This window comes from Trifolium pratense, linkage group LG6, assembly GCF_020283565.1.
Source record: "Trifolium pratense cultivar HEN17-A07 linkage group LG6, ARS_RC_1.1, whole genome shotgun sequence".
Taxonomy (NCBI): Eukaryota; Viridiplantae; Streptophyta; class Magnoliopsida; order Fabales; family Fabaceae; genus Trifolium; species Trifolium pratense.
The window spans coordinates 32,367,897-32,395,150 of record NC_060064.1 but is presented as its reverse complement, the minus strand read 5'-3'; the positions used below and the strand labels follow the sequence as shown (position 1 = coordinate 32,395,150).

General features: G+C 33.8%; 4 protein-coding genes and 2 pseudogenes across 5 annotated transcripts; 3 read left to right on the top strand and 3 right to left on the bottom strand.

The window, feature by feature from the left end:
- Positions 1-2,883: 2,883 nt before the first annotated feature.
- LOC123892116 lies at positions 2,884-3,901 on the bottom strand (annotated as a pseudogene).
- Positions 3,902-5,476: 1,575 nt separating this feature from the next.
- LOC123889876 (F-box/LRR-repeat protein 2-like) lies at positions 5,477-6,666 on the top strand. The gene is made up of 2 exons (XM_045939386.1): positions 5,477-6,177; positions 6,283-6,666. Exons 1-2 carry the CDS (start codon positions 5,796-5,798, stop codon positions 6,522-6,524), a joined length of 624 nt encoding a protein of 207 aa, XP_045795342.1. The 5' UTR covers positions 5,477-5,795; the 3' UTR covers positions 6,525-6,666.
- A 5,303-nt stretch (positions 6,667-11,969) lies between these two features.
- On the bottom strand, positions 11,970-13,576 carry LOC123890035 (annotated as a pseudogene).
- Positions 13,577-15,646: 2,070 nt separating this feature from the next.
- LOC123892555 (pentatricopeptide repeat-containing protein At3g29290) lies at positions 15,647-18,623 on the top strand. 2 transcript variants are annotated; one of them, XM_045942367.1, is made up of 3 exons: positions 15,658-15,972; positions 16,027-17,703; positions 18,212-18,623. In XM_045942367.1, exons 1-3 carry the CDS (start codon positions 15,961-15,963, stop codon positions 18,371-18,373), a joined length of 1,851 nt encoding a protein of 616 aa, XP_045798323.1. In that variant the 5' UTR covers positions 15,658-15,960; the 3' UTR covers positions 18,374-18,623. The 2 variants fall into 2 exon arrangements, with proteins under 2 accessions (XP_045798322.1, XP_045798323.1); XM_045942366.1 differs by having other exon boundaries at positions 15,647-17,703.
- A 1,230-nt stretch (positions 18,624-19,853) lies between these two features.
- Positions 19,854-21,536, top strand: LOC123892115 (putative UPF0481 protein At3g02645). Its single transcript, XM_045941954.1, has one exon. The coding sequence runs from the start codon at positions 19,854-19,856 to the stop codon at positions 21,534-21,536; it is 1,683 nt and encodes a 560-aa protein (XP_045797910.1).
- Positions 21,537-22,030: 494 nt separating this feature from the next.
- Positions 22,031-27,043, bottom strand: LOC123893026 (amino acid transporter AVT6A-like). Its single transcript, XM_045942941.1, has 6 exons — positions 26,663-27,043; positions 25,612-26,112; positions 25,049-25,201; positions 24,109-24,312; positions 23,046-23,511; positions 22,031-22,544 (listed from the first exon to the last, which is right to left on the bottom strand). The coding sequence occupies exons 2-6, from the start codon at positions 26,057-26,059 to the stop codon at positions 22,406-22,408; spliced, it is 1,410 nt and encodes a 469-aa protein (XP_045798897.1). The 5' UTR covers positions 26,060-26,112; positions 26,663-27,043; the 3' UTR covers positions 22,031-22,405.
- Positions 27,044-27,254: the final 211 nt, after the last annotated feature.

Below are 27,254 nucleotides of genomic sequence, written 5' to 3'. Positions count from 1 at the left end.
ATGAGCTTATTTTTTTAAAAAAAATCTAATAGTTCATCTTATTATGATCATACATTTATTCTCCTAGATACGGATGTCACTATTGACTCCGATGATAAACATGCATTGTATTCTCTTTCGGGTGAGAGGTATGAGAATAAAATTCTATTATATTTGCCCAATCAACTTGATGAGGATGACCTTGATTTTTATATTGCTAGATATGATAGTATTAATGGGATTCTCTTTCTAAGTAGTAACTTTGAACCAAATAACCGAGTTGTATTGTGAAACCCAGCAACCAAAGAATTCAACGTAATTCCTACAAACCCTAGTGAGTTTGTACAATATATCATTGTTGATATTGATCAATATGGTTTTCGTTATGATTATGTTAGTGATGACTATAAGGTGATACAAGTGGTATTATGTGATCCAAAAAGGGATTGTGACATTGATTTTTCTTCATTAGGAGATACATCTTTTGGTCCATTTTGGGAAATATATAGCCTAGAAACTAATTCCTAGAGGAAATTTGAGTTTGATATCCCTATAAATTATGAAGTTCAAGGAGTGTTCCGGCATGGAATGTGTTACTAGTGAGGTGAAAATGAATATTTTTTTGATGAAGATTATGCGTTATATTTGTTGTCTTTTGACCTAAGCAATGAGATATTTCTTACAACACTCATATACCTTTAGAGGATGATATAGTTTGAATATTGAATTTGTGTAGAGTGGCTTGATAGTGTTAAATAGGTTTGTTGCTTTAATATCAAATTATACACAAGCGAATACTTTTCGTATATCAATTTTAGGTGAGATAGGAGTGAAAGAATCATGGATTAAATTCTTCATTGTTTGTTATATTAATTTTATGCAAGGTGCATAACAAATAGAACATAGTGTAGATAACTGTCGAAACAACATTATAGTATACAACAACATTGTGTTTCATCAAATGCAATGATAAAAATAAAGTCACGCATTGATTTTTTCATAGCAATATACTTGCTTATAAATCAATAGATACGACCAATATTGGAGAGTCACCTTTATCAAGCACAAATATCATAGAACTTTTCTTTGATGGTGTCACAACTCACATATTATAAGTTCCATAAAACCCTCTAAAATTGAAATGACTGATAACTCCGTTATTACACACTAAAAGTGACATATTCAAGGGAGTTTAGAGAACCTTTTGATGAGATTTTAAGCTTAGAATAAGTGAAACTCATGGTTTTGAAGAGTTGGTTTATGTGGAAGAAATAAGGAAAAGCTGTTAAAAAGTGTTGCGGAAAGTCTAAAAAGCTGTCGAAAGTATTGCTGAAGGCCTAAAACGCTGTCAAAAACTGTTGCTACCTTGGCGCAGCCCTTTCAGCAACAATTTCTGACAGCTTTTTAGGCCTTCAGCAACACTTTCGACAGCTTTTTAGGCCTTCAGCAACACTTTCGACAACTTTTTAGACTTTCCGCAACACTTTTTGACAGCTTTTCCTTATTTCTTCCACATAAACCAACTCTTCAAAACCATGAATTTCACTTATTCTAAGCTTAAAATCTCATCAAAAGGTCCTCTAAACTCCCTTGAATATGTCACTTTTAGTGTGTAATAACGGAGTTATCAATGACCTTGCTCATCAACATGGCCATGACTATGAGATTGCCACTCTTGTTTCAAAGCTAGAAACATTTTTCCAGCTTCATTAGTGTCACCTTATCTACATTCACCAAATGTGCATTGTCTCTACTCATAAACAATCGATAAACCTTTTTTTAGCTAGAAACCTTCTTGATTTACAAGAACACGGTGCACCGATTAGTGGAATTGGAATTCAAGGTCACATAAATAGTCCAATTGGGCCTATTATTTGTTCTTCGCTTGATAAATTAGGTATTCTTGGTTTACCTATATGGTTTACGGAATTTGATGTGTCTTATAAGAATGAATATGTGAGAACGGGTGATCTTGAAGTTATGCTTAAAAAAGTTTTGGTTCACCCTGTTGTTGAAGGGATAATGTTGTGGGGACTTTGAGAGTTGTTAGCATTGCATTAAATTATAAAAACTAGCTCTCTCTTGACGAAAAACAAAGACTCCAGTAATTCTATAAGAAAGAGGTGCGTACTTTTCCTCTTTGCTCTCATTTTTCTTGGGCTTAACTCTAGCAACAATTTCTAAGACAACATGATACAATAGGTTTCTAAGAGAGAGAAAGATAGATAGTTTATATATTAAATGCAATGCTAACAACTTCCAAAATCCCCACAACATTATCCCTTCAACAACAAGGTGAGCCAAAGCTTCTCTAAGCATAACTTCAAGATTATCCGCTCTCACATATTCATTCATAGAAGACACATTAAGTTTTGTAAACCATATAGATAAACCAATAACACCTAATTGATCAAGTGAAGAACAAACAATAGGCCCAACTTGACTATTTATGTGACCTTGAATTCCAATTCCACCAACAGGTGCACCTTGTTCTTATAAATCAAGAAGCTTTCTAGCTAGAGAAAGGTTTATGAGTTGTTTATGAGTAGAGACAATGCACATTTGGTGAATGCGGAAGTTGACATTAATGAAGCTGGAAAAAGGTTTCTAGCTTTGAAACAAGAGTGATTATCTCAAAGTCACGGTCATGTTGATGAGCAAGGTCATTTCAATTTTAGAGGGTTTTACGGAACTTATAACGTGACACCATCAAAGAAAATTTCTAAGACATTTTTGCTTGATAAAGGTGACTCTCAAATTGTGGTATCTATTGATTTATAAGCAAATATATTGCTATGAAAGAATTAATGTATGACTTTATCTTTATCAATGCATTTGATGAAACACAATGGTGTTGTATAATGTAATGTTGTCTCGACTGTTGACTATATTGTGTTCTGTTTGTTATGTATCTCGCATAAAATTGATATAATAACAAACAATGAAGAGTTTAGTCCATGATTCCTTCTCTCCAATCTCACCCAAAATTGATATATGAAAAGTATTCAATTGTGTATAATTTGATATTAAAGCAACAAACTCATTTAACACCGCCAAGCCACTCTTTACAATTTCAATATCCAAACTATCATCCTCTGTAAGTATACCGTAAGAAATACCTCATTGCTTAGGTCAAACGATAACAAATATAATGCATAACTTCATCAAAAAAAGATTCATTTTCACCCCACCAATGACACATTCCATTCAGGAACACTCCTTGAACTTCATAATTTATAGGGATATCAAACTCAAATTTCCTCCGGGAATTAGTTTATAGGCTATATATCTCCCAAAATGGACTAAAAGATATATCTTCTAATGAAGAAAAATCGATGTCACAATCCCTTTTTGGATGACATAATACCACTTGTATCACCTTATAGTCATCACTAAGAGTCATAACCAAAACCATATTGATCAATATCAACATTCATATATGGTACAAACTCACTAGGGCTGGTAGGAATTACCTTGAATTCTTTAGTTGTTGGGTTCCACAATACAACTCGGTTATTTGGTTCAATTTCACTAACTAGACAAATAATTCCATTAATACTGCCAGATCCAGAAATATAAAAATCAGGTCCATCCTCTTCAAATGGATTAGGAAAATCTAATAGATTCTTATTCTCACACCTCATCGAAAAGAGAATACAATAAATGTTTATCATCATAATCAATAGTGGCATCCATATGTAGAAGAATAGATGTATCATCATAATAAGATGAATTATTAGATGAAAAAAGTGTTTTGAAACATGCTCAGGAAATATGGGTTTTTAAATAAAAAGGACCATGATTTGCGTACACATCTAAACCGATTCAAAGATTTCAGAGGCAATTTTTATAGAATAGAAAAGGCAAGATCGGGTATATCATTGTTAACCTTTTTATTTTGAACGGCCATAGATTTCTCCATCTCTATACTCTTTAGGGTTTAGATGCTGTTGTAAGCAGCACAGTGGAACTAAGCGTCATTTATATTTTTTAGAGCGAACAAACCACTTTAGAAGAAATAGAAAATCACTCCATACTAAACCTACGGAGATTGAGACTTACAAGAGTTTTGCAGGTGAGATGCTACTAGGAAATTTGGGTAATTAAGCTTCTTGTTCAACATCATCGGTATCTTGTTTATTAGTGTCATGATTTAGATGAAGATGCTTGAGTTTGCATTGAACAACAAGGTTGATCCATTTGACAACATGGGGTAAGCTATGATGATATGCAAAAATGAGGAGTACTGTATTAAATGTCGAGGTGGAAATTGTCGACATTATAGTCAAAGGCGTCACGGGAGGCTAAAATAGAGTACACAAATTCGTTAAATTTCTAATTAGATTTCATGCTATCTATGAAATTGATAGTCAAAATTTTAAACAAAAGGGTCCATGATTTAGATACATACCCAAAATAATTCAAATATTTCATAGACAATTATGAATAAATGGAAAAGGCAAAATAATTGGGTATATAATTGCTAACCTTTTTATTTCATGCAACCAATATTTTTTCCATCTCTATAGACTTCAAAGTTTATCTTGCAATTATAATTAACTTACGGTTACACTATAAAAATAAGATTGAGAAAGTTCATTAAACGTTGTTTTGTACATTTTAGAGTAAGAAAACCTCTTCAATCGATTACTACACTTTTTTTTTACTCACAATCAATGCATTTTTAAAACTAAAAAATATTCTAATTTATTAATTTAATTATTTTAATACTTTATAACCTTATTGAATTGAATTCTTATTTATTAATTTAAGGGAATTAGAAAAACCTTATTGGCTAGAGAATCTGAGAAGAAATTCTTACTTAAAGAACCTTTAATATTGGGAAATTTTTTCCGAATAAAATTCGGAATTGTTTTTATTTAAAATCAAAACTTTTTTCGGAAAAAAATCAGGAACTTTTTTTTTCGGAAAATATTGATTTTTCTAAAAAAAAAATTAAATATTTTTTTTAATAAAACCAGTTCATAAATTCAAACTAATTCTGAACCAAATATACATTGAATTGTAACTGTTTTTTAAAAGTGATTCAGTTTAAAACTGAATTAAATGGTTCAATTTAAAATATGGTTAAGTATGCTAACTAAATTGTTGAACACCCCTACATATTTCTACTAGTGACTCATTTGTGCATTACATGGGTCACTGGGTGCACATAAGTGTGTGCCTCAGTGATCCGTTGACCAGTCCAACCTCCGCATTTTACCTGAACTTAAGTTTGGTCCCAACTCCCAACTTGAATAATCTTTTCATACTTAATTTGGTTCAGTTGTTAAATATTTTATATTTGATACAGTAATAAATTTTAAGATTTGTATGTGTTAATCTTAAATTGTTTCAAATCAATTCAAGTATTCAAATAGTATTTTTTTTATATGATTGAAATAGGTTTTTTTTTTTTTTATATAAGCTATATGATTTAAATAGTAAAAGTTAGTTTTAATGTGGAAATTTTCATGAAAAAAACTGTAATTTTTATTGTGGAATTTTTTAAAAAGTCATGTCTAATGACTCGATGACCCAATTCAAATCAACACATTAATCGTTGAGTTGTTTAGGATTTGACATAAAAAAATACGAATTTTATACTCAATCCAAACAATTAAATTTGATTGGGTTGGTTACGAGTTTGACTAAAATTGGTTCAACCCAACCCGTGAACACTCTTAGTTGCACGATTTAGTTTTCATTCATTCTAAGGTTTCGTTTGCCCCTACTTATTTTTCACGATCTAGTTGTCAAAGTCTCGATTTTTGCAGCATCTATATCTTCAAAACGCGAAGTTTCTGAATGATCATATGTTCGCGGAGTTCTGTGTATTTCTTGGTAATTTGGTGTCTATAAACGTCAGTGGTTGTCGCAAGCTGTCCAATTCAGCCTTGTTTGCAATCCTTAGGAACTCGCCTTTGTTGAGTGAGATCAGAATGGAATCAACAGGAATCGGAATTGGTTCCATACCGTGGTTGGATTTGGTTATATACCATCAACTGAAGTCTCTCCATTTGGCTGACAATTCATATTTGCGAGATGAAGTTATCTATATGTTTGCTTTCATGTTTCCTAATATGCAACTTCTTGATTTGAGCTCTTGTTGTGGCATATCTGAAGATATTATTAGTGAAGTGTTAAAGAAATGTCCTAAGATTCAGCGTTTGAACTTAGCTTTCTGCCCGCAACCTAAGCTATTTTTAATCGACTTTGAAGTTCCCAAACTATAAGTGTTGAACTTGTCACCGTCGAGAATTAATGATGAAGTATTGTATGCGATTTCAAACTTTTGCCCTCAGCTGCAGCAACTGGACTTGGAGCGTTGCTATGGTATCACGGAGAAAGGAGTGAGGCTACTGGTAGAAAACTGCACACACCTGAGAGAGATTAATTTGCGATATTGTTGTGAATTGTCTACTAATTTTGTTGCTTGGATGATATTTTCGAGGCCATCATTGAGAAAAAGAATGGCTCCGCCTCATTTTCGTGCCTGTGATGATGATGGGAAGCTGCTCTTTAGGCGATGTCTTGTTTGCTAGTATTATGAAAGTGCTTTGTTCGAGTGTAAGATTTTTATGCTTCAAATGTTACTTCTTTGAGGGTATGTTTTTTTTGTTGAAATTGAAAATGTGAACTTCCTATGTATGAATAATAACATCTTGTTGACCAATAGACATTTAATAGTTGTTATTTTGAATAGTATATTTTGCAGTAGAGTTCATAAAAATACTGATTTTGTACTCATTGCAGTAGCTACTTAACTTTATCAAATGAAATCTGTTTCTTTTGTACTCAATGCCATATTATTTTACTGTCATTGTGTTCTTTAGCAGAAGTATTCTGGATAACTAGTTCACCTTGTTTCGCGAGTGCAAATAAGCACAATGACTGTTAAGGAAAACATGACGGTAGCAGGTGGTTTCCATGGTGAGCTCATTGCACTCTGCAGTAAAATAACTACAGATGATAATGTTATAACCAATATAGTGAATGTTCCCCACAATCCACGGTAAGCATCTTGTTGTGAATTCGTCTTAAAATCACACCAATGAATAACTTGATGTGTGGAGCAATAGAACGGCAACCAAATAACAAGCGGAATAAGCAATAATAATAACCGATAAACAAGATAAAGGAGAAGAAAGAACACAATATTTGTTTACCCAGTTCGGTCCAATAATGACCTAGTCTGGGGGAGAGAGCAGCCCCTCCGTTCCACTATATCAAACGAGTAACTTTACAAAGAGTTTCAATTGAGTTACAAGAATTAATCCTAATTCTACCCAAATCCCGAATCTCTTCCCGTGGCCAAGAGACTCAATTTGATAAGTGTTTCCCAAGGTGTACCACAAAGATAGTTCTCCCACCCTAGAGTTATACCAAGAGAAAACCTTTTTTCCTCTCTAAAACCCTAGCCCTTGTGTGGTGGCAAACCCTAATCCTTGCCTCTACATCTCTACTCTCTTTCTCACTCTCTCTCTCAATTTTTCTATGAATAAAGCACTCCCTATTTATAGAAAAATATATGCCAAAAAATTAGTAACAAATCTGTTTTAAAATAAAACAAATCCAAGTCAGAATATCTTCCAAGAAAATATATTTTTTTCCCAAAAAAATCTTCAAAACACCAAAGATGAAAAAAGATTCAACAAAGATTTTTCTGACTTCTTGTAACTGAGATTTCAAGGCATATCCAACAATTCTCCACCTTGCCTTTAAATCGATGGTGATCCCATCAACCACCGTGCTGCTCTCTCCATCTTGAATCTTCTATTCAAGATCACCGGATTGTACCTCCATCTTCATCCTCGGAATGCCTTCCGCTCTCATGAAGATCTTGCATCCCACTACCATAGGATTTTAGGTAGCCCCACAAGATTCACCGTCCCCTCTTCAGACTCCGAAGTGGTCAACTCCGTACATCCCTGAAGAAACGCTTGCTCCCAACTATCATCGGAATTTTAGATAGCTCAACAAGCTCCACCATCCCTCTTCAGCCCCCGGATTGTGCCTTTTCCGTCCTCCTGAAGAATCGCTTGCCTCCGACTATCCATGGATTTTTGTGATAGCCCTACAAGCCTTCACCACTCTTCGACCCCGGAATGCCTTCCGTACTCTCGAAGTTTTGCTTGGATCCAAACCAACCTTGGAATTTTAGGTGGTTCCACAAGCTGCAACATCAAACTCTCCTTGTATCCAACTACCTCCAGCAGTCTCACAAGTTACCAAGTCTGATCACCTGTTGCTTTCAATTGCCTCCCTGAAGATCCTCTCAAGGTCTTGCACTTCTTCAGCCACAATTGAAACATAATCCACAAGGTCTCCATGGTCATCCCCTTTGGTTCAACAATACCACTCTCCTCCATATCTACGATTAGATAGCCAAGAGCTAATGTTGACTGTCTACCACTATTGGAAGACTCCACCTCAAACTGAGTTTCCACCAAAGTATACACACCATGATCTCCACCTTGTAACACGCAAGACCTGTTCAACTCCTCTGAAACATACTTCAAGCTATTGTTAGTCTCCAACAATTCCAGTTCAGTTCAACACCTAGTAAACCTTGTTCACTAGTCCAACTAAACTCATGTCACTAACAGGTCCACCCGAAGTCCCACAACTCAACCACATTATGAGAATCACCACTAGTGATAGATGCATGACCAACTATCTTTGCATCTAAGTTCAGAAACATACCTCACATCGTGTAAAGAAACTCACGATTGTCAAACTTCGTAAGACAAACTGAACCCATACCTTGAAACTTCAAGCTTTCCCGTTTTCAAGATGAACAACTCCACCTTCAACTAACTCTAGAGTCTCAAAGTATTCATTCTTTGAACACATGTGATAGGAGCATCAAAAGTTCATGACCCAAATACTCCACCGGTTCTCAACTTCCACTAGCACCTCTACATAATAATAAAGTTGTTGTTTCAGAAGTAACCTGAGTATTCTTAGCACCGCCTCTCCAGGCTGATGTTGAGTATTATTACCACCGCCTCTCCAGGCCGACCTTCTTCGCGATCTCCATTAACCTTTTATCTTCGAGGCACCGGATAACAACACTCCATGTTTTATCCATCATCCCGAACATTAAAAATTGCTTCCATCTTCACTTTCCACAATTCCAAATTGCTTTTGGAAAGTCCCTCAATATCCGACTTAAAACCCATGGTGCTCACTTCAAATTGTTCCGATTGCCCCACGGTGGGCGCCAATTGTTGTGAATTCGTCTTAAAATCACACCAATGAATAACTTGATGTGTGGAGCAATAGAACGGCAACCAAATAACAAGCGGAATAAGCAATAATAATAACCGATAAACAAGATAAAGGAGAAGAAAGAACACAATATTTGTTTACCCAGTTCGGTCCAATAATGACCTAGTCTGGGGGAGAGAGCAGCCCCTCCGTTCCACTATATCAAACGAGTAACTTTACAAAGAGTTTCAATTGAGTTACAAGAATTAATCCTAATTCTACCCAAATCCCGAATCTCTTCCCGTGGCCAAGAGACTCAATTTGATAAGTGTTTCCCAAGGTGTACCACAAAGATAGTTCTCAGAATACCCTCAAAGAAAAGATTTTTCCCAAAAATACAGCAAAACAACACATGCTGTCAAAACGCGCTGCGCCTGGGCGTGAGCTCCCACGCCTGGGCGTGAGAAGGCAGAATTGATCCCAATTCTGCACGCCTGGGCGCCAGCTCCCACGCCTGGGCGTGAGCAGGCAGAATCTCCTCAAACCATGATTTTCTGGCTTCTTGTAACTGAGATTTCAAGGCATATCCAACACATCTAAATGCAGAAACTTGTGTTTGAAATTTTGGTTGGTTTAGTTTGTAAGTCGACCATATCTTTGTAGTGGTTTGTTGATCGAGAGGGCCATTTTTTTTTTCGATAAATAAAAGTTTATTGAAATGTCTAACCAAAAAGGAAGCAAAAGTTCGCGCAGCTTTTTTATCCAGAGAATTTTGCTTCTCTTGGTTGTTTCAAGTATGATTCCCAAGTTCGGGATATCATGTTTCAGTATTTTCAGGGTGGAAGTGCCTCCTAATTCGATAAATAATTGGTAGACGCTAAACCAAACATATGCTAAGAACAACATGAAGGTATCATATTACATAATTCAACTTATTAGTTATTGGCTAATAAGGAAGTGTTAGAGATAACAATAATTCCATCTGACTGCAATTTATTAGCAACATATCCTCTGCCAATTTTGAATCCCAAATAGTTTGTATTTCTAAAAATTAAGCATGTCACTCACATTTTCTTTTTTCTTTTGCAAAAATGGAGTGCCTAGAGAAGGCGACGCCAAAAGATTATTATATATATATAAAAGAAATGAGAGATACAAAGAGGAGGGACAAAGGCCAAACCCTTAAAAAACTACCTAAATCTAAAGTAGGGAAGTCCTAATCTATTCCTAGAAGAGTCATTCTACCAAGTGAAATTTTGCACTGATAATCCTAAAGAAGCAAGTTTATCCGCGCATAGTTCCCTTCCCTAACCAAAGATAATTCCAGTTTTTTTTCATAAGCTATATCAATGGCAAGAATAACTCCGATTAGCTCAGCATAAAGAGAATTGGCAACACCAATGTTTGCAGCAAAACAGGCTAAGTTTTGACCAAGATGATTCCTTAAAATTCCTTCACAGGCTGCATGGCCAGGGGAGCCTAAAGCAGTGCCATCAGTGTTCCCTTTAATCGGCTGTTGTTTCTACTGTTCCGAATAGCATTGAAAATGTTTATGATAGCTGCAACAAACCAACAATAACCAACCTACACTAATGGCTCCAGCTCCCATTGCAAGTGTCTAAAAGATCCAAAAAAGAGGAGAGATTGATTCTGGTGTTAATGATAGCACAAAACCAGTTCCATAAGGAAGTTGCAAATGGACATTGCAAATAAAGATGAAGAGAAGTTTCTGGTTGATTGTTGCACTAGGAAGCACAGACACTCCTTGGATTAGGCGTGTCCCGGTATCGAACACGCGTCGTTGTCGCCGACACGACACTGACACTTGTCATTAGTGTCACTCTAAAAAAATAAAATAATTACTAAATAATTAAATATCACGGAAGTTATAAGGATGGTTTGGTGGCTGAGTGTAAATGTGTTAGGGAGCGGAGATGAAGAGGTCATGAGTTTGATTCCCCCACCCTCAGCAAAAACTAACAATATTAATTACTAACTACTGACATTGACCGTTTAAAAAAAAAAAACTTTTAATATTTGTTAGTGCAAGAGTGTCAACCTAATTTGGATGTTGTACCTTCACTGTTTGAATATGTGCTTTAACTTTTTGCTTAAAATGAAGTATATTTGGTGAAAAAAATAGATAAGTTTTGTTTGTTTTCAACCAAGAATTATATGGTTGTGATTATTAGGAATTTATTTTGCACTCAAAGTTGCCTTCCAATTATACATATATGATGATTACAATGAAGTATACAATAAATCAAGTGACCATTTAATATTATGATTTTTTCTTTCTCAATTTTATTTTGATGGTTTACTCAATTCCTATTTTGGAGATTTACTACGTAATAATTTTCAATTGATAAAAGATAACACATACCAGAACAAAAACAATCAAATTTGAAATGCACCAAACATTGTGCACAAGTTTTTGAATCAAATATTATTAAAAGAAAAATGAGAAAACTTAGGGGGTTGGTCAAAATCTAAGATAACAATAATAGAGACCAATTGAAATGGCTAACTGTCTCGTTAAAAACTTTATCAAGAAAAACCCAATGGAATAAAACCTTGCTAAAGGAAAATAGAGCGAAGTTTGAATACCAAAGATTACAGTACCACACCATTTGAATCAAAACTCAGAGAGACCTAGCCTATTGCAATTATAAGCTTCTATCACACAGTACACACTAGTAGGAACATGCTCCCAGCAAGAGAAACCAGAGACATCAGACCAAGAGAGGCAACCATGTCTCCACATTGGTTATCTACTCTATAAATATTAGTTACAACAAAATATTTGTTTCTCCAATTGGAAGAAGACTTGCTTTATAAGTCAAAGTTATCCAATATTTATCTTCTTCGCAATCGAGCTCTTCAATCATCTGGGTACTTAAATTAAAATAGATTAATTTGCAACCTTCTTTTCTAAAGAATATATCTCCTTTTTTTCCAGCTCCGATAGGACCCTTAATGGGAGGTACATAACAAACAATGAAGAGTTTCACCCAAGATTCTGTCACTCCAATCTCACCTAAAATCGATATGTGAAAAGTGTTTGATTGTGTGTAATTTGATATGAAAGCAACAGACCCATTTAACACTGCCAAGCCAATCCCCAAAACTTCAATATCCAAACTATCATCCTCTGAAGGTATGAATGTTGTAAGAAATACTTCATTGCTTAAGTCAAACGACAACAAATATAATGCATAATCTTCATCAAAAAAAGAGTCATTTTCACCCCACCAGTGACACATTCCATCTAGAAATACTCCTTGAACTTCATAATTTGTAGGGATATCAAACCTAAATTTCCTCCAGGAATTAGTTCGTAGGCTATATACCTCCCAAAGTGGACCAAAAGATATCTCTCCTAACGAAGAAAAATCAATGTCACAATCCCTTTTTGGATCACATAATACCACTTGTATCACCTTATAGTCATCACTAACTGAGTCATAACCAAAACCATATTGATCAATATCAACATTCATATATGGTACAAACTCACAAGGGCTAGTAGGAATTATCTTGAATTCAGTAGTTGCTGGGTTCCACAATACAACTCGGTTATTTGGCTCAAATTTATTAATTAGACATAGAATTCCATTAATACTGCCAGATCCAGAAATATAAAAATCAGGGTCATCCTCTTCAAATGGATTGGGAAAATTTAATAGAGTCTTATTCTCATACCTCTCACCGGAAAGAGAATACAATACATGTTTTTCATCGAAATGAATGATGTTATCCGTATGTAGGAGAATAGATGTACCATCATAATAAGATGAATTATTAGATAAAAAATTGTTTCGAAACAAGCTCATGAAATAAGGGTTTTTAAACAAAAGGGACCATGATTTGCGTACACATCCAAATCGAATCAACGATTTCAGAGACAATTTTGACAAAATAGAAAAATTCAGATCATCGGGTATGTCAATGCTAACCTTTTTATTTTGAACGACCATAGATAAGGGTGGACAGCGGTCAGATCCGATCGAACTAGGTTTGGAAATCATGGACAACCGCAGGTGGTAAAATTAAGTTTGTTCCATCTGTTTTCGGCTAAGGTTAGGTCGGGCGGCAGGTTTCTCGATTGGCGTGTTTCAGGTTTTAAGAGATGAAGGAGAGCCCACTTAGAAAAAGAAAAAATGGATGAATAGAGTGGTGTTGTATAGGTTAGACCTAAAGTTGGTGTGAAAGTCGAGGTTTATATGGTGGAGAAAATGGATCACGAAAGAAGAAAAAAAACTGGTTGAGGATAATGGTAATAATGTGTGTGAGTCGTCTCGGAGAAGATTGACAAAAAAAAACGATAGGTGTGAAGTGAAGGGTGGGGCCATGTGGTGAGGTCGGTGTTGGTGTTTTGACACACAAAAAATAGAGATGGGGCGTGTGTTTTCACTTTTCACATATTTTTTAAAAGGACATCTCTTTTATTGCTTGTTAATATATGGGACATGAGTAAGCCGTTGGGCCAAAAATCATGGACTAAACTGGCCCACATTTGCATCTTAAACGATCTATTGGACTTGTGTGACCCATCAATCCGAACTTACATACCTGTTTTGGTTTTTGTTGTGCCGGTTTCAGTTATATTGTCCAACCCTAGTCATAGGTTCCTCCATCTCCATGTGCGGTTGTTAGCGGCCTTGTGAAACTAGGCGTTGTTTTTATTTTCTAGAGTGAACAAACCACTTTAGAAATTGGATTTATATAACTATGCGTATGTTTGGGCCTTGTATGATTGTTTGTATTTCTTTCTACGACTCTTTGTAAACATTGGTAGGCTATCTTGGCACATCTTGTGCGAGGTAGGCCGTTTTTTGTTAATATATATATATCATTTTGGTTTCTTAAAAAAAATAAAAATTGGATTTATAAAAACAAATTTAAAATAATAAATCTTCTTATTTATAAAAACAAAACAAAATAATTGGCACGGATATTTTTTGGGATACGTTAATGACATTGAGAAGCAACTCTAAAAGATGCTTTTATTTAAATAAATTAATATCATAAAAAAATTATTGATTTTTATAATTCTACTATTTGGCTCGCATCAATCTTAGGTTCTTTATTTGGCTTCTCATCAACTTTAAATTGTTTGTTTGACTTCACCTCAACTTTAGGTTGTTTGATTGGCTTTGCATCAACCATAATTGAAATAATTAAAAATTAAAAAAAATTGTTTCGGTATGGTTCGCACTCTATAGTGCGAGCACAACGAGTTCATATTTTTTTATGTGAATGAAACAAAAAGTTTTAGAAATTGAATGATGAATGTTTTAGAGTCATATTACATTTGTATTTAGAATGTGAACGCTTCGTGTGTGTTCCCATTCTAAAATTCGAACGTTGTGTTTACAAAAAATTGAAGTTTTGTTCTTCCTATTTTTACCTATTTTTGTAGAGTTTGTCCCCTATTTTAAAATTTGACAATTTTAGTCCATCCATAAAATATTTTGTCTAAAATAGGCTGGTACGACTTGTTTTAAATTAAGTTTATAATTTTTTTTTTATAATGTCATTGATGTTGGTATTTTCTCATCATGAGATCGTATATCATGCCGCTTAAAATATATTATTTCACCAAATGTTAGATAAAATATTTGACGGAGGGACTAAAACTGTCAAGTTTTAAAATTGAGGGACCAATTCTATAATATTGAATAATTTTTTCGTGTACGATGTTTTGTGAACAAAAAATTATTTTGATATTTTAGACAATTTATGTAGAGGATAAAAAGTTGTCTTATGGTTCAATGAGGACAATAATTTCAATTTTTTTCCTGATCTATTTGCCTCTAATTTGTACGGTCCTAATAAACAATTTTAAAATCAAACACAAGACCACTGATATTGTTTTGCCTAGTCTCCAACGCACCCTTAAAGAGGGCCGGCCCATCATTCTTGTGGGACCCATATTCGTGCATGTGCTCAAAATGCTGATGTTTTTCCTATCCGTTGTGGATTTTTTTGCGGATATCTAAGGGCATCTCCAATTATGGTACACTTTGGGTATCATATATTACTGTTAAGTGATCCCTATAACGTCATGTAATATTTATGCAATTCATACATATTTTGCTCCAATTATGATATCATTTGGGTATCATACATTATTAGCAAGTGGTCTCTTTTATATTTATTTTTTTAACTGAAATTAATGATATTAAATTGATGATACGGTACCTTAAATAAGACATCATATCATCAATTATGATACTCTCTATGTCACGTTATAGAACTCCAATAATAAAAAAAAAATGAAGGTACGGATCATTAATCTATGATACTATTTATGATACTTTTATTGAAGATGTTCTTGAATCCGCAACGGATAGGAAAAAAATCCGCATTCCAAGCACAGATATGAATATGGGTCCCACAACAACGATGGGAATGATAACTTAACTCATCCTATACATAACTTATCATTCCTGTACATAACTTACGAGAGGATAAAATCGAAAATTCAAATGGCGTTTGAGAAGCTTAGGAGGAGAAAAAAAAAAAAATTCATATCTTCCACTACAAAATGAAAAATAAAAAATCGCAACAGCCAACAGAGATTTGAGGATTGCGCGCTAAAGCTTTACAATTGACAACATAGGTTCTTGTTTCTCTCTTCCCAATTCCTTAAAGTTTTCATTTTTACTTTAAATTTTTAATTTTTTCTATTGGGTCATGCTCTATTTGTTTCATTTCTGAACCTGTTTCAACTTCATCTCTGGTTTGGTTTTAGTTCATAATTCAATGTCATTATTCATTATGTTGAATTTCCCATTTCAATTTCACATACCTGTTACTTGTTGTCTTAACAAACTTGGTTACTGCTCTTTTGTTGCTCATACAAATGTTTGTAATAACTACCTTAGCAACAACATTGTTTTCTTGTCACAACAACCAAATTGTTATGTTCCCTCAATTGGGTCATTAGGGTTTCATGTTTCCAACACACCACTTATGTCTAAGGACAGTATTGTTCCTACTGTTGTTGACTTTGGTCTTCCTCCACAAAAATATGATAATTTTGATGATGATAATGATGATGCTGTTGTTGTTGTTGATGATGATAATGATGTTGATGTTGATGATGATGATGATAATGATGTTGTTGAGGATGATGATGTTGATGTATATGATGAATATAATGATGATGGCGATGAAGGAAGAGAGGAATTTGATTCATTTTTTGTGTCAAATAAGAAATTGGGTCCCTTAGGGGAAGTGGGAGAAGATAGAGTTTTAAGAAGAGAAGATGTTGACTTGTCTTTCGCGGCCGAGAAGGAATTGCGACACCAGGGTACGGAAGAGGGGTTACTTGTGAATGAGGATGGACCTCTTTTTTTGGAGGAAATGGATGAGAATGTGCTATCTAATAGGATTTTGGAGCTTAGTAGAACTAATAAGATTAGGAGTGCAATGGAATATTTTCGGTCTATGGAAATGTTTGGTCTTTGTCCGAATATTCATGCTTGTAATTCTCTTTTGTCTGGTCTTATGAGAAATGGGTTTTTTGAGGACTGTTTTAAAGTGTTCAATTTTACAAAATCGAAAAGGATGACTACAAGGCATACTTATAGTTTGATTCTTATGGCATGTGCGAAAGCTCAAGGATGTGATTCGGCCGTTGAATTTTTCAGAAAACTAGAAAGGGATTGTGATGCAGGGAAAGATTTTGATGCAGTTGTTTACAACACCATGATATCGATTTGTAAAGAGGTTGATAATTGGAGTGAAATAGAGAGGTTATGGAGGAGTATGAAAGAAAATGGGTGTGCTCAAACGCTGGTTACGTATCGATTATTAATTAGTAGTTTTGTACGATGTAACCAAAGTGAGCTTGCTCTTTATGCTTACCATGAAATGGTTCAAAATGGATTCGAACCAAATAGCAATATATTAAATTCCATCATTTGTGTATGTGCTAAGGAGGGAAAATGGTACGATGCATTAAATATCTTTCGGAAAATGTTGACAGCTGACTTCAAACCGAACTTAGTCGCATGCAATGTATTGATTAACTCACTTGGAAGAGAAGGGGAACTCAAACTAGCATTTCAGGTCTACAATACAATGAAATCGTTGGGTCAAAAACCTGATGCATATACATACAAAGCCCTAATGAGTTCTCTCAACAAGGCCGATAAACACCACGAAGCTCTCCAGCTTTACAAGTGGATTGAAAGAAATCAAATGCTTGAATTCAATAAACAGTTATACAATACTGTTTTAATGTCTTGCTCAAAGCTTAGGTTGTGGGGTAAAGCTGTTGAAATTCTGTGGCAAATGGAAGCTTCTGGAATGTCGGATTTGACAGTTTCGTATTACCTTGTGATCCGGACTTGTGAGCTTGCGAGGAAGCCAAAAATTGCTTGGCAGGTGTATGAGCATATGGTTCACCAGAAGTGCAGTCCAAACATATTTACTTATCTTTCTATAATAAGATGCTGCACTAAAGGATATCTCTATGAAGAATTAGAAGAACTACTAAATGTGAGTAAAAAGCATTTTTTCAAATTTCTTAGCAATATTTGTCTATGTCTAGTTTGTTATTAAACTACGGTTAATCCTTTATTATCTATTTCTAAGCTAAAAATAAAAAATAAAAAATAAAAAATAAAAAAAATGTTTTTAAAATAGAAAATATTTGAACCTCTATAAATGTATAGTTGTTTACACTACCATTACTTTCACCCATCTGTTTCAGCAGTATTTTGAAAACCGAACAGTTCAACTTGTTGATCCTTGAACCAACCTTTACTGCAGTTCAGTTATTTTAACAGTTCGATTGCGGTTTCGTACCGGTTGTAGCGGTTTAAGCTAGTTGAACCATGAATTAGAAGTCTCACCGGTTCGGTTTTTAAAACATTTTGGCACATCTTGTTTTGATATGATAAGTAGAAGCCATTCACAGAAACAATCCTAAACTATGCTGAGTATTATGTGTACAAACTCCGTTCTTGCAGATATTTGACCTCCTTAATATTTGTTCCTTTTGCAGAAGGTTGAGCCAAACGCGGCTCTTTATAATGCTGCTATTCAAGGGATGTGTTTACGTGGCAAGTTTGACTTGGCGAATGAGGTTTACACAAAAATGCTAGAGCTCAGTCTTGAACCTGATGTCAAAACACAAGTACTAATGCATCCTAAGATAAGGAAATAATTTATCAATTGCTATTGACTAACATAACAAAGTTTTTTTTTTTTTACTAACATAACAAAGTTTTGAAACAGATTAAAAGGTTACTGTAAGTCTGCAACAACTGTATAGTTAGTTACCATCTGCACTCCTTTTTCTTCTATGGTCCTGAGTTATGTAAAAAACTCGTCTTTTTAAATATTTATGTAGATCATGTAAATGCTCAAATTATTGTACCCTTTTCTGTGATATGTTCATGAATTCATTTCCTAGATTTAGCCGTGTCTCTCTTGCGACTAGTTTCTGCAGCATTAGTGTTGGTTCTGTAAAGCTTTTTCTCTGAAACACATTCTTCTTTTAAGTATTTCATATGTGGTTCAAGGTTCAACAGTCGCTGGCGTATCTTATGGTCATTTATTTGATAAAACTATATGCTGTCTATATTTGATAGCCGAATTTGAATTGATCGCTATTGTTCTGCGATATGCTATTTATTATAAAATGTTGTCAAATAGTGGCTATAGTTGAACTATAGCACTGTAGTGTAGTGCATTTTGAACTAACCGCTACTTTACGCAACCATAACACTGATTTAAGGCACCCCTAAGAGGAAAAAAAAATCATTTATATCTCTTAGTTGTGGTATGACAAACACTAGTTTTCACTTGCTTGTGTTGTTCTAAATTGGATATGTTTGGATTGATTTATCTGAGTATATTTGTGAGACTGTTTAGGAGAACTTATGAAAATAACTTATGCCATGTTCAAAAGTTGTTTTCAGCTTATTTTCATTAGCTCTCCAAGGTAGCTTTTGAAAACAACTTATATCTATACAAAAATAATTTAACTTGATTTCAACTTTTGTTACAGAAATGGCATATACATAAGCACTTATCATGATAAGTTGCAAATTATGTCATAAGCTGCAAACTAAGTTGTTTATCCAAATAGGGCTTATTTTAGTGCAAAATCTTTACCTTTTGTATGTTCTTATTCACCATTGTCTCTGTGCAAAATCTATCATTTGTGTCACACCTCATTGGTTTAAGTTTAACATCTTATAATTCTTTCCAACTTTTTTATAAGATTGGCATAAATTGAGTATATGATGAATTGTCCAATTATTTTGTCAGTTTATTTGACTTACTTTACTCCAATTTAATGTATGAGTTTTTTATTTCATTCTTTAATTATATTATTATAAACTGTTACATGCATTAATACCTAAATTTTTACAATAAATATTCTACTTTCACTCTTATATATATTGTCCTTAAAGGATAGTTACAAACTTACATATAAGTTTTGCTTGTGATGAACAACTTACTACATTAATTAATTGTCATTTAAGTCTATGAAACACGTTTCTTACAATAAAACAAGTTGTAAAGTAATAGCCATTAAATAAAAGCATAATAATTCATTATACTTTAAACTTTTTTGACTTTCACTACATGAAAAACAAAAACAACTCATTTTACCAAACCCACTTTCTCCAAAAAATATGTCTAATTTAAAACCTTTATTGGAAAATAATTCCAAAACCAATTTTAATGAGCTTGAATGGGTGATTAAAATACGTGAATCATTAGACAAAGATCTTGATGATGATGGTGAATTTCTTGTGTCTATTTTCAATGTACCTAAGTCACTTATGGCTAATGATCCATATTCTTATATTCCTCAACAAATTGCAATTGGACCTTACCATTTTTGGAGGCAAGAGTTATATGAAATGGAGAGATATAAGATTGCTTCAACAAAAAGATTTCAAATCCAATTACATAATCTCAAGTTAGAACATATTGTTGACCAATTGATAAGGTTAGAACATAGGATTAGATCATGTTATCATAAGTATTTAAATTTTAATGTTGAAACATTGATGTGGATGATGGTTGTTGATGCTTCATTTTTATTAGAATTCCTAGAAGTCTACACTATTCAAGATGAAAGAATGATGCTAAGTTTTTCTTCAAGGATGTCACATTTGATTGATTTTGGAGGGAGGAAATTAGGTCATAATGCAATCTTGAAGGATATAGTAATGCTTGAAAATCAAATCCCTTTATTTATTTTGAGAAAGATGTTGGAATTTAAATTTGCATCGCTTGAATTAGCGGATGACATGCTAATTTTAATGTTTATAGGTTTGTATAAAGAGATTTCTCCTATCAAAGTGGTAGAACAGGATTATATAGATATCGTTTTCTCTGAATGTGCGCATTTGCTAGATTTTTTGTATAACATGATTGTTCCTAAATTGGAAGAACAAGCAGAAATAGAATCTGAGAATCGACAAAAAGACAATGAAGACGGTGAAAAACCGTGTGTGAACTATGTGAAGAAATTCTTATGTGAAGTTTGTAGGTTGCTTTCGAAATTGACAACAATATTAGTAAGCTTATTCAAGAAACTCAAGCAATGTAGAGCCATGAAAGTTATCACTTGGTTGCCTTGGACAATAATTTCTAACCTTCCCGGAATGGGAATTATAAAGCAACCGATCGAATACTTCCTATTCTCTCAAGAAAAAGAAGCTACCAAAGCAGGAAATGAGAATTTAAACTCGGATGATATCACTAACAAATCACTATTAATCGATGAAATAGCTATTCCTTCAGTTACAGAACTCTCAAAATCCGGAGTTAGTTTCGTAGCTACTAAAGGAGATGTATCAACTATTAGGTTTGATGTAAAAACATCAACACTTTACCTTCCAACAATTAGTTTAGATATAAACACTGAAGTGTTCATGAGAAATTTAGTTGCTTATGAAGCATCAATTGCATTAGGGCCATTGGTTTTCGCGCGTTACACCGAGTTGATGAACGGAATCATAGACACCGAGGAAGATGCAAGGATTCTTAGAGAAAAGGGGGTTATTTTGAACCACTTGAAGAGTGATCAAGAGGTAGCTAACTTGTGGAATGGAATGAGCAAGTCCATTAAATTGACAAGGGTTCCATTCTTGGATAAGGTCATTGAAGATGTTAACCAACATTATAATGGTAATGTGAGTATCAAAGTTTGGAAATTTATGAAGGTTTATGTGTTTGCTTCATGGCAATTTCTGACATTTCTTGCTGTCATTTTTCTCTTGTTTTTGATGTCATTGCAAGTCTTCTGTTCTTTCTATAGATGTAATGCTAGAAATCATGTCAAAGTGATTAGATTAATCACTTGATAAATTATATTTTTTGTGCTCAACTCAAGGTTTTAGTACATTTTTTGTTAAAAAAAAAGTTTTAGTACATTTATTTTTAAGACAAATAGTTGTAAAATTTTAGAAAAACAATAGCTTATGTCTTCATGTGATAATGCAGATTTTTTTTTAGAATTGTCACAAGGTCCTACAATGGCCAAGATGACATCAATTACTATGATCACCTGCACAAGCATAAACATCAAACATGACACTAACACAAACAAATAGACAAAATGAAAGTGATTGGTTTATAATCTGAAGTTTCGTCTTCAATATTGGACACACGTTTGATCTGAAATGTTGGTGCTACGTATATAATCAATCACGTATGTCCCTAGGTGGCACCTTGAGCTGGTGAACAGCTGGTATCCCATTATTATGTGAGTTACATCACACTATATGCTAAGGAAATTCTACTTTATGGAAAAATGAGAATGCCAACTATTAACACAATTACTTTACACATCTAAAAATTTCAAAAATATAGTAATTTTCTTCTCTTGTCCAATTCAAGAACTAAACCATTCTTACATGGTACATTCCTTCACTCAATACAATACATACAAATGCCAACTAAAAAGTTCTATTACATCTTTTTGAACAAATCAGGGAAAGAGAGTATTACTCAACAAGAACCATATAACAACAAATATAACGGAATTCGCAAAATACAAACGAGGCCGAATGTGTTGCAGGCCTCAACACTTTCTGAAGCAATTTTGTACACAGGGTAGCTTCTATGTTTATTCAAAATCGACGACTCATGAGACCCTCTCAGAAAACCCTGATTTTCTGACTGACCAAACTTACCCGACCAATTCAGTTCCTTTCGTCAAGAACTGCGACCATCATTCACGTGAAGTATTGTTCTGCTTGATCAATGCATAGGCGTCACTGTATATAGCAATAATGTTTGAGAAGACTGCAAGGACAATCATAACAACACATAGAATCTTGTCCGATCTAGTCGCTATGTTGTAGCGGTCCCTGCGTGGTTAAAAAGATAGTGGAAGACAAGTCAATTTAGTTAATAGCAAAAGCATCAACATACAAAGGATTATACCATCTCAAAATTCCTAGATCAGTTCCAACACTGCTGCCATTTTGTCGAGATATACAAATTCAACACAATTTCGATCAAATGACCAGTGTTGTCAATCGCGGATTGCAGTAAACAGTGGTTCGTTCATATTCCGCTAGTCACTATGCAACAGTGCTATAGCAGTATAGTGTCACTATAGCCACTACCTGACAACATTTTATACTAAATAATGTATGACAAAAATATAGTGATTTGTTCAAATTTATCTGCGCTATTTAACAACACTGCAACCAATATTCTACACTTGAGTAAATTAATCAAGCGAGTTTATCCCGTCGAAATTTTTAATCTTTTCTTTCAGATATTAATCATATTATCTGAAGACAAAATAATCACTTTGGAGAACTAAATTCATTACTGAACAGAAATTCAATGAGAAAACTCACTTAAGTGTGATGGCAGCTGGAAAGATGAATCCTATACAAACTGCAGCGGTTGCTCCAGTGAACTGGAAAGCATCCCAAATGCTAGGAATGAAATTTGCTCCAAGGAAGATAACACCGATAAGGGCAACAGTCATTGATGCAAATCTGAAGTTATCTAGAACCAAAGGTCTTGACTTAGGGAAGAGAAGACCATCTATATTGAGTCGCAATGGAAAAAAGACAACCGGAAATACAAGCATGAGATGTGCAGCATAGCTAATACGAACAGCATCGTTGAGCAAAGAACCAAAAGGAATTCCAAGATCGGCATCGAAATTGGCAAGCACATCATCAAGAGTTCCTTCGCCAAATAAAAGGAAACCAAAGAAGCTTATCATTAAGTACACGGATGAGCATAGACCGAGGGCAGTACGTACAACGCCTTGCATCTGTGAGTTGTCCTCGAGCTCATTATCTATGCTGTGAACTGAAGAAAAAAGAGAAAACATGTAAGACTCTCGCAAATAAATAGCTAACTATAATAATGTCACGCTCACACAAAGTTTGAAACTCTTGTAGCAGTTACCAATGCCTATCATTAAGTAATCACACATGGTTCGACATTTCTATTACCACTTCAAGCAGGTAAGAATCTTGCATTTAGGTTGTTTTGATTGACTTATTTGAACTTGCCTACTAAGATAAACAATTGTGAGAATGTTTGGGAGAGCTTATGAAAATAGATCGTGACATGTATATAACCTGTTTTCGGCTTATTTCCATAAGCTATCTAGGGTAGCTTATCAAAACAACTTATATCTTATATGAAAATAGTTTAACTTTATTTTATCATTTGTTATAAAATAGCTTATACATAAGCACTTGTATGATAAGCACTTAATTAAGCTGTTTATCCAAATAGATACTTGATGTTATCATTGAGCAAAGGATATGACCATTTGAATCAACAAATTTTAGGGTCACCTCTTTCGGATTTTCAATACCTTTTATAAGTCAAATTCGCATAAAAACGTCAAAAGTAACGAAAATAAGTTTGAGATGAAGGATCGTATAAAATGCGTACCATTGTAGTGGCAGATATAAGCAGTCACAAACACAGGAACCACAGTGAATAGGTTAAAGATTGATGTTGCATCAGTAACAGCTGGGAAGAGTCTCGGCATGGTAATGCCTCCACTTATAATCTTCACAACAGAAATTCCCACAGCAATGACAAGAAAAATGACCGCCAGTGCAACGGAAAGTGCAGATGTGAATCTCAACGAATCTGCAACCACAGAGCATACATGTAAAACCTCAATGCATTTATTGCAAGTCCAATAGATTAAAAGAAGACCTTGCTAATATTTTAACTTGGAAACAAAATAATATAATGTTTAAAGATATTAATATGTGCAATTGAAATACAAGACCTATGAGGATTCAGAGTAAAATAACTTTTTGTCCACTAAATCATGTTATCCAGGTTCAAACAAATGATATAGACTAACAACATATGAAGCACTAACATAAACACAGGATAAGACAGTGACACTAACATGCAGACACTGGTAATAATTTGAAGAGATGGAAGTGATTGAATGTGCATCATTGTCGTGTCAGGGTTGGATACCGATGTGTGTCAGATCCCAAACACGACTTCAATCTGAAGTGTTGATGCTACATTTGTAACAGCTAACAAACATCATACACTTATCCAAAATTCTCCTTTTCTTTTTCATTTCACTTAATTTCAACCACAAGAAAGACATTTTTAAAGCATGACCAAACTGTGTAACAGAAAAACAAAACAATTAAAGCTAGTAACATGCAATTATTAGGGATACACAATGGATCTCAAGCCTTAATGGTGATTAAAATTGGCTGTAACCTGTAACACTAGCAATAGATACACTAATGTTTAATTTGATGACAACAGCTCAAGTAGCCATGCTTTGTTATCGAAACTAAAACAAAATGACAACCATTTTTCTTGTTATTTCAAATAAAGGAATGACACTCACCAATTCGCTTAAAGCTTGCGAGGGGTGCAAATACAGCAACCGTCGTAAGAAGGACAATAAATGTCCGTCCAGTCCACCAGTGCACGCCAAACCATCCTTCAAGGATACCATAGTGATGTTCTCCACTTGATGATGTTCCAGAAAGCACATCACCTGCATAGTGAACAATAAAAAACTAAATTAGACAACCTAAACCCTTGCTTATAGAGATTGAAGCTTAACAAAATTAAGGGACAGTTTGGATTAACTTATTTGAGCTGATCTACTAGCATAAGGACTTGTAGGACTGTTTGAGAAAACTTATGGAAACAGCTTATGACATGTCCATAAGTTGGATTTTCAGCTTAATTCCCTAAACTCTACAGAATAGCTTTTGAAAACAGTTTGACTTTATCTTTTCTTATAGAAATAGTTTATACATAAGTACCAATATGATAAACACTTATGCTATAAGCTCTTAATTAAGTTGTTTATCCAAACAGAACCTTAATCCATGAGAATAATGAACTTCCTCACATATATATAATTAAGTACTAAATTAAAGAATAGTCATAGTCTCATACCAATAATAATCATGTAAACAATCAGCACACCAATGTTATTAACAATAACACAAATTTGTGCCAAAGCTTTTCCATATTTCCCAAAGGAATCACCCATCAAACCAGCATATGAAACAGATTTCCCTGCCCTTGTAAACCTAATCAAAAGCTCAATTGACTTCTCAGTCAAAAAAGCCATGATGAGTATAGCAGCAAGACCAGGAACCAATCCCAACTGTTTCAGGGTTGCAGGCAAAGCCATGATTCCAGCACCAATAATTGTAGTTGCCAAGTTGAAAACAGCACCAGAAAATGAAGCTCCATTGAAATCATCAAACCCAGAATCACTTTCATGGGCTTGACTTTTGGGCAACAAAGGTGTATTTTCACTAACAATAGCCTTGTTCTTGCTCTTTCTTGATGATGATTTCTTCTTCTCTGTCTTAGGTGCAAGATTTCCTATTGTCATTTTCAGTTTTTCACTTTTCAACTTTTGAAAATTTCAGATTAACCAAACAAACCCTGAAAAAAAATTAACATACAATTAAAAAAAAGTAACTAACCCAGTTCTCAAAATGAACATAAGAAACAAACTTTAAGAACAATAACTTCATTTAATAACCAAACAACCCCTTAAAAAACACAATTCGAAAATTGAACTAACCCAGTTGACAAAATGAACCAAAGATATAAACTTTATGAACAATAACTTCAATTTCATAACCAAAACAAACACATAATTTAAAAATTGAACTAACCCAGTTTTCAAAAATGGACGAAAGATACACAATTTATGAACATCAATTTCAGTTTAGTTCAATTCAATAACCAAACAAACTATAAAAAATAAAAAAATAAAAACACAAAATTAAACTAACCCGGTTTACAAAATGAACCAAAGACACACAATTTATGAACAATTAACAATAATTCCAGTTTAGTTCAATTTCATTTCAATTTAATAACCAAACAACCCATGAAAAAAACACAAAATTGAACTAACCCAGTTTACAAAATTAACCAAAAATAAAAACTTTATAAACAATAACTTTAACTTAATTCAATTTAATACCTGAAAATTCAAATTCTATTGGAGACCCAGATGAGAAATGAAACAAACCCAAATCCAGAAAGTGAAAAGGAAGAAACTTTGAAATTCAGAAACGTAGAATTGACAATCCTAATAGAGATTGAACAAGACCCAGTTGGGAAAAATGAACTGGATTTTGATTGAAAGAAGCAAGAATATACAAATTGGAAATTTGGGAGCAAAGAGAAGAGAATCCAAACACACAAAAACAGAGTCTTTATTTTTTTGAGGTTGGTGGCCAATGAGTTTGTTTTATAGAAAAAAAAAATCAAAAAGACAAAATTACACGCAATTTAATTAATTAAATAATTTTTTTGATTGAAACACGCAAATTATTGAGCATATTTATTTTTTTGGTAAAAATATTATTATTGGCATATTATTCATCATAATGTACATCACTACATTGTACATAGTACATACTCAAAAAGAAAACTTGTACCAAAAAAATACTCAAAAAGAAAATTAATAATGTGATTATTATATATATGATATGATATTCTTCATATTGTACATAGTACATACTAAAAAAAATAGTAATATTAATATATATTATATATAGATATATTCATAT